The 7,796-nt window shown below is 43.6% G+C and overlaps 1 protein-coding gene across 1 annotated transcript; it reads right to left on the bottom strand.

Annotated features, from left to right (window-relative positions):
- Positions 1–1,734: 1,734 nt before the first annotated feature.
- rad21l1 (RAD21 cohesin complex component like 1) lies at positions 1,735–7,031 on the bottom strand. Its single transcript, XM_056274856.1, has 12 exons — positions 6,885–7,031; positions 6,657–6,786; positions 5,505–5,604; positions 5,264–5,346; positions 4,916–5,023; positions 4,221–4,325; positions 3,921–4,028; positions 3,454–3,680; positions 3,182–3,269; positions 2,891–3,036; positions 2,246–2,320; positions 1,735–1,941 (listed from the first exon to the last, which is right to left on the bottom strand). Exons 1-12 carry the CDS (start codon positions 7,029–7,031, stop codon positions 1,735–1,737), a joined length of 1,524 nt encoding a protein of 507 aa, XP_056130831.1.
- Between the last annotated feature and the right edge of the window lie 765 nt (positions 7,032–7,796).

Genomic DNA, 7,796 nt, shown 5'->3' on the forward strand with positions numbered 1-7,796 from the left:
TATTTCTTAATCATTTCACACGTCAGTAGTCATATTTTGTCGTACCTTTTTGTGTGAAATGATTAAGAAACATCATATATTCTATATTTATTCTGTTTTTTGAAAACTTGAAAATATGACTGAGGCCATTATTTTAAGAAGGTGACGATATGACTCCCCATGGCACGTGGCTGAATACCACTGCAGCCTACGTAATTATTGCTCCCAAGAGTGAAATCACTCATGAGAGAAAGTAAATAAAACAAACACACTTCCACCATCAAAAAGACGAAAGGTCAAGCCTTTCAACCCAGATAGCAATATCGCTGTGGCCCGGACCCGTCCCACACCCAACACATCATGCGGCCCACATACCACGTGGAATGACGGCACTTGGGCGGTCCGCTCCTGTTTGCCAGATCTGGGCCAGAACCGAGCCATAGCAATGCTGCATGTGCTACATATTTGCCAAAGGTGGCCCGTATTAGTTTTGTGATATTTGGGCCATATTCACCATTTACCACACGGGCCACTTCAGGGTCACATCCAGATCACATGTTGCCCAGAGCACCGCAGCTTTGCCAGAAAAGGCCCACATGTGATTTGGCATATTTGGGCCATATTTGCTATTATACATGTGGTCCACTTCAGGCTCACATCCATTTTGTCAGGGCCAGAAGAAGGCCACCAGTGCCGTATCGTTGCCTGAAGTGGCCCACATCCGGATGCTGTCTGGGGGACCAGTGCACATGTAGATGATAAACAAAAAATAACTCAGTAACTCATCAGCACCGTTATTCTGAGTGATCAGAAGCTAAAGATGTTAATGTAAGCATTTTACCATTGGTTTATTTTGGAAATGGAATGATCCACGACGGATATGAAGAATTGTTCAGAGAATGAAACGTTTGAAATAATAAATAAAAATGTTCAACAGAAAAAAAAAAAAAAAAAAAGAACACTGATAACAACATTAATAATTGGTACTTGGACTGGAATACCACTAATTTCCGTCCAGCTTTGACATGTCCTCATAAACGTGGTCTGTCTTGGTCAGCTTTTCCCACCATCTCATCGCAAAACAGATGCGGCTAGAAGAGAGGATGTCTCATTTCATATTTGTTATCGTGCAGGTGAAGATCTCCACAAAGGAGGTAAAAGACGGGACATTTCCCTGGGTAAGAGGGTGGTTAAGAGAGGTTATATTGCAAGAACCTGGAGCTCATTTTCACTGTAAAGGGTCAGAGAGATAAAACAGGTCATTCTCTGGTCCAATGTTGTTCGTATACGAGTACGACAACATGGACTGTTTACCGAGTTTGAGCCCGACTTGCTCCCAAAATATTGACTCAGTTCACCAAGGTCATTTGAGGGACACCAATTCCTAAGTCGAGAGGTGTTCTCAACAGCTCTGAAGATAAAGATGCAGTAATGTTAAGTAAAAACTTACAAAATGTAAAGACATAGCCTAATATTAACACTTTATTCACCACAACACAGAACAGAGTTAACATTTCTTTTGAAGAGGAAGGCGTCTCAAAACCCCCGGCCACATAACTTCAACACAGATGAAACATGCCAAGACAGAGCGATGTGAGCTAGTGTACACAACTGCCGTAGAGGTGAGTGTTGAAACGAGGCAACCTCTAGAGTTTTATGTTTCAGCCCCGAGGTCAAACTGAATAAATAAACCCACTTTTAACACTGGACACCAAAACAGATGTACGAATGTTGTATGGGGACCCAGCAACCCATTTAGGCACCAAACTCATTTTCTAAGTTCGACAATTCATGGAACCTGGGTCCTGGTGTGGCTCTAATGTCTTCGTAAGGTTTGCTCTGGTGCAGGACGAGGGCCTGTTGTTTCGTCAGGACCAGGAAACTGGAGAATGTGGCTGCAGCCTGTGAACGAGAGCCGATATTACATAGCTCCTTCAGGCTGAACGAGCCACTGCTGTTGCTCTGCAATAGACAGACAGACACAGACACACAGAATTTAATTTCCTACTGTCCTCCCCTAATCCTGCTCGAGCTATCTCCTCTTTAAATGCCCGGTCACACAGCATCTCAAACACAGCCGATTAAATACTGGGTGGTGAGAGCAGTTTTGTTGCTTTTTGTCCTACATTAGAACAGCACACGTCACTGTGGCTTTACAGTATGCAGGTTATCACAGTTTATGAGCTGCAATGTTCTGAATTTGGAAGCGGTGGATGAAGTTTGTCATATGAGTCATGATAGCCGAGCACTTATTTTAGTTCCTTACCTTGAGAGCATTTAGGAGCTTGTGTGCTTGTCTGGTTAGCCTCTGCTCCTCCCGCTCCTGGCTGCCCAGCATTGACTGCAGTTTAGGAAAGCAGCACACCGAAAAAGTCAGTTACTACACATCTGGGTATGTCTCCTAGCCGGAATAAGAAAGAAGGACTAGTCACCAGCTAGTGGCAAATTTTGACTGCGCTCGTAAAGATTGATTACGTCTAGACCATAAAACGACCACCATTTACTGGTAACAAAATTCTCCAAAAATTAATTTGGCTGATGAAATACTTGAAAGCAGGAGGTGAATTTTGGAATCCACCAGCCACTGTGACCTAAGAGCAAAAACCAGAAAAAAAGCTTGTTTCCTGCCCTGCTGCTCGGTTGGTCAGTTTGTGTCAGCTGTGCACCTGAGTACGCTTATTGGTTGATTGAGAGTTCATTCCCAAGCCAGATAGATGGACAAACAATGAATCCCCTGATGTAAGCCCCGGGTCTGAGAACGCCGACATGTTGCCATTCTATAGCAGAGGTAGAGTTGTGCAGGAAGACATGGTAAGAGGTTGGAGTACCTCATCAATTTAAAAACAATACAAACGACATCTTTTTGGCTGAATGCACCCTGTCTGTGCAGAATATGTCTACTTAAACTTACCTGAGCCGCCTCTGTGATGCTCTCCAGTTGGCTATCAATCATGGGGTCAAAAGACATCTTGGCATTGCTCCTCCTTTTTTGAGGATCTTCAGCCTCTTCTAGGATGCTCAGCTGCTCAGTGGTGTGGTTAATCGTGTCCCTTTGATCTACATACACCAAGATACGAGTAAAATATTTTTTGCAACAAGAATGAAAAAAGAAAAGAAAAAAAAATCACTGAAAATGATGGGATGGAAATGTGGGGTGGGACATGTTCCGTGGCTTCCTCTAATACATGTAGCACATTTTTACCTTCTTGTTTGTCCTTCCGCATTTGTTCAGGCTCAATGTCCTCAGCCACTCCATAACTTGTAGCTCGAAAAATGCTTTTGCTAAAGAGCTTTAAAGGTAAAAGGGGAAAGAAGAGGAAGAACTCACATATAAAGTTGAAATAGCTTTTGATGAGATATGATAAGCTTGTCATTTCATCAGACAAACACACACTGGATGTGATTCAATTCACATTGTGCATCTGTGTAATGAACTGTCAGTTTGGAGGGTAACAGATTTACCAATCTTTCTACCTGTTGTAGCTGTGGATTAATGAATGTGGAAGTGGACTTTGCAAAGAGTATGTCTACTGTCCCATTCTCCTGCCAGTACATGAGTTGGCGGGTGGGTGGGGCAATCTCAAAATATCCAGCCAGGTCTGAAGTGTCAGAAAGCTGTTTTATCATAACATCATTGGTCAACTCCTTCATCTTGTCCACCACCAGTGCTCTTTTCCTCTTCCCCTTTTTCTCCAAGGTAGCTGAGGAAAAACCGACAGGGTTGAGGTTTGTAACGGTTTTGTCTGAGCATAGCATGAACTGGAGTTTGTATGTGTATATCAACGTTACAATTCGAAGGGAGAATGAAGGCTTCTGGTTTCTGGGCAGTGATGCCACAGCACGTCAAATCTCACATAACATTTGTGAAGAGTGTTTGGAGAATGTGTGGTGGAATGACAAACAAGTTCAAGGAACACAAAGGGTGAGTTGGTTCAGCCTACGAGAGACAGCCACGGGGTCAAGAGTGAAACACTCCTCTGCATTGGTGAGCAGAGTGGTCTTGTCCAAGGTAGAGGGCTCTACCCCCATTGGATCCACACTGGGGGGATCTGGAAAGTATGTGGACGTATACAATACAAATAAACCATCAAATGTACCATCAAATTGTATCAATAGATGAAAACAAAAACTTCTTTTACGACTGACATTTATCAACTATTTAACACAAGCAAAAGGCAAGCGCTGCGTTAACTTGTTAAATGTAAGCAATTACAGCTAAATGTTCATCAAGTGTGCTTTACCATTCTGGTGAACATTCACATTGGTCATCCCTGGCTTTTCCGATAGCAGCTCCTCTGTGTTAAAGTGCAGTGACATAGCATTGTCACTGGTGCTTGATATGAAGTCTGTAATAATAAAAAAAAATTAACTAGGTCAATCCGCTTTCACATTAGGTGAAATACACTGTCAGCACCACAGCAAAATGACACTGAATGACACAATGATGGATAATAGAGATCTTTTAAATGAACCAAGAGAATGGAGACTAGCCCAAAGCAGCGTCTGATCACTCTACAGTAGGGGTTGGGACAATGAATGGTGTAGGTTCCACATCCACACATCTCAAGTCTAATGAGAACTGTACCACTGAAACTATTTCTCTTGGAATCCATTATTGTGATAGTATCAGTATTTGCAGACATTGGGTTTATGAGTTGTTGGGTTTTTTTGTGTTTTGAGGGACACTGGATTAAATCTTGTTTAATTAACCTCATTGCTTTGTGTGGCAGTGAGAATTTTTGGGTGTGATACCCAAATATTGCTGAAGGAGTGTCGAGAAAATGCTGCAAGGGTTAGACTCACCAAGCAACAGTAAGGCAAGGTAATAGCAGAGGAATCATTTGTAAATCTGTTTAAGGGTTTTTTTTCCCCTAGTAATTATTTAAAATAATCTCAATCGTGGTAACAAGTGACAGCCCTGAAATTAATCCACTACCAAGGAGATCATATCCTGTGTTCTCATCTCCGAAAGAGTCTCTGTGGTATTCCAAGCCCTGCAGGTTCATGTCCAACTGCCCACTCTGGTGGTATTGGGGCTCTTTTTCTACCAAAGCACACAAACGGTCCAGGGAAGTTGGGGGGAGAAAAAAAAATCAGTGTCAAAGATAATTTGGGTGCATATGATGCTTTCACAGTATTAATATAGGGCAACGGGTAATTGGAGGAATTAATATGGTGTGATGTTTACAGTAGGACAACTACTTACAAGTGAAATGCTGCAAACGTACAGCAAAAGGAGGCCCAACACCAAGAAAATAAGCAGATTCTTACCAAGGTGACTTACTTAAGGTGAGGTAACAATTTCCGGAGTCCTCCTTCAGAGTGATTTCCTCAGTTCGGCTCTGGTTCATTGAAATGTCTATTTCACTGGTATTTTAATGTAAACAGGCAAGCATGTGGAAGAGAGGGGAATTATTAGTATTATGCACTAACACCTCCAACCTGTCAAAAATCAATAAGACTGCTGAAAGAAACCAAGAGCAAATAAGCAGAATGTTAAGATGAAGGGGGAAAAATGATGGTACTTTTGACATGGTAGCTGGTTTTCAAAGTCGGTGAAATCCTCATTAAAGGTAATAGCCTTGTGAGGGGCTTCTAGCTCCTCAACAGGCATATCAGTTTGGTCTGGTATTTTGAGAGAGAGACATTATGTGGGGGTTAGCAAACACAAGTCATTTCCTAAAAGTGGGGGCACAAGAAGGCAGAGCTATATAATTCAGACACTTGGAAGCAGAACGTTAAGAAAGGTACATGAAGTCTAAACACGTTTTGTTTTTTTCCCTCCCAAGTCAGAAGCTATGGCATTTATTAATTTTCCCAAGGTGTGTTTTATTTAATCTGGTCTGGATCAGTACTGCATCTTCTATTTATAAACGAACCGTCTCATACACCAACATTGCTCACGGATGGCCAAAAATAAATCAACTTTAATTCAGTTTAATCATGGCTTGTGGTTTTAAGATTTTAAGGATCATGTCCATCATGTGAAAAAGCATTTGCAAGTGTACTTGCTCACCATACCCCCCCCCACCACCCAGCATTTTTCAAATACCTTATTTGCCAAGTAAGTAGCATTGTTTCTATGTCTCCTCTGAAATTTAATGTGTTGATAAAGTGCGTATTGGGGGAAAAAAATATTAAATTTGTCCAGTTTAAGTTAATCAAAAATCAAAGGGAAATTAGCCATGCTAGCCGCGCTGTACATCAGGGGTCCCCAATTACTTTTCATAGAGGGCCACTTTTAGGGCCACTTTTAAAACCACGGGCACTCAACCTCCAGCAGCATGTTGTTCGTTAGTTTGTTTCGGTGTTGATACGTTGCAGGTATTATCATTTAAACAGAGATTTTTCATCCATTTTTCGATATATTACTAGTCTTACTTTTACTAAGAAATAAAAAAAAAATTTTTGGTAGGGAAATAAAAAATTCTTCCTTCTGGCATTTCTCCAAAAATTATCGCGGACCATTAAATCAACCCGTCACGGGCCGGACGTGGCCCGCGGGCCGCCTATTGGGGACCCCTGCTGTACATGATCCCCAGACCCAGGTTTTATGAAAACCCCACCCCTGCACCCTCACAAAGCCTTGTCAATCTGCAATGACAGCAACCCCCCTTTTTTGTTGCAATGACAACAACAACAACAACAACAACAACAACAACAAAAAGTTATATTACCTGGCCTGAAACCCAGTTTGATTTTACCCGAAGCTTCAGCACAATCCGCAAGGAGGTACTTGGCCTTTCTGGAGTACATCCGCACCACCCCCAGCAGGAGGTGCCCAGAAATCCGCAAGCCAATCGTAATCTGCGAAGTCACACAAGACCGACGCTTTTACACGCGGTCAAGGGCCCGCAGGCGTTTTGTTTTTTAAACCACTCCAACCTGAATGTGACGCGACGTACCGTCGGGGATATGATGTCCTGGACGGAGGTCTCCAGATCACATTCGACCACCTGGATCCGGGTGAGCTTCCTCTCCCAGTGGGCCGCCAGCCAAATCTTGGCTAACGGCCCGCGATTAGACACGAAGAGTTGGGCGTAGAAAAACATTTTAAACCCCTCCGGTCGAGGATCCCGTTGGCTTGACTGGCACCTAGGGTACAAAAGGTTAGCGCAGAGGCGTCCCGGTAATATGTCAGCTAAGGAAATCCCCGAAAAACCGAATCGATTCATCGGCGCAAAAAAAATGGCGTCCAGATAAATACAGACGCTTGACCGGCCAGCTAACCGAGTTAGCTTGTTAGCTAACGCTAGCTACACTTACCCGGTTTGGCCGCAAGCGAAGATTACATGCTCTTAAACGAAGCCCTCTATCGAGACAACAAGAAAAAACAACTCACGACTTTAAAATGAAAATGTAAATCTGACCCAATATCTCAGCGTTAACCTGTAACTAACCGCTTAACCGTCTGACCGCGTCAGCTGACGTCAGATCAAAGAGGCGCGCTTTTTAAATCCTCTCCAGGCCTCGAGCGACAAACGGTCACGTCCTCGAGCGCAGAAACCCAGTCATGGCGGAAGCGTGGCCGTCTCGTGTCCGTCTCATGGCCGCAAACGGAAGCCGTTTGAAGATTTATGTGTTGTTGTTTTTTCAATTTCCCCCATTTTTCTCCTTTTGAGCCGTCCAGTCGCTGCCCCGCCCCCTCTCTGCCGATCCGGGGAGCGCCCCGACCGACCAGAGGAGGCGCTAGTGCGGCGACCAGGACAGATACTCACATCGGACTTCCCACCCGCAGACACGGCCGCCTGTGTCTGTAGGGACGGAAGGTTTATCTGCCCTGATCTGAGAGCGTTTATAAGGCGTCATTACCAGAC

This window comes from Lampris incognitus, chromosome 2 (assembly GCF_029633865.1).
Source record: "Lampris incognitus isolate fLamInc1 chromosome 2, fLamInc1.hap2, whole genome shotgun sequence".
In the NCBI taxonomy this organism is placed as follows: domain Eukaryota; kingdom Metazoa; phylum Chordata; class Actinopteri; order Lampriformes; family Lampridae; genus Lampris; species Lampris incognitus.

Bases quoted from the DNA above. Each gene is read 5' to 3' on its own strand.
- rad21l1 (XM_056274856.1), bottom strand. From the start codon at position 7,031: ATGTTTTTCTACGCCCAACTCTTCGTGTCTAATCGCGGGCCGTTAGCC. The intron at 6,787-6,884 runs GTACGTCGCGTC...GTGACTTCGCAG, and splicing joins AGGACATCATATCCCCGACG to ATTACGATTGGCTTGCGGAT. The intron at 4,326-4,915 runs GTAGTGGATTAA...TTATTATTACAG, and splicing joins CACAGGATATGATCTCCTTG to ACTTCATATCAAGCACCAGT.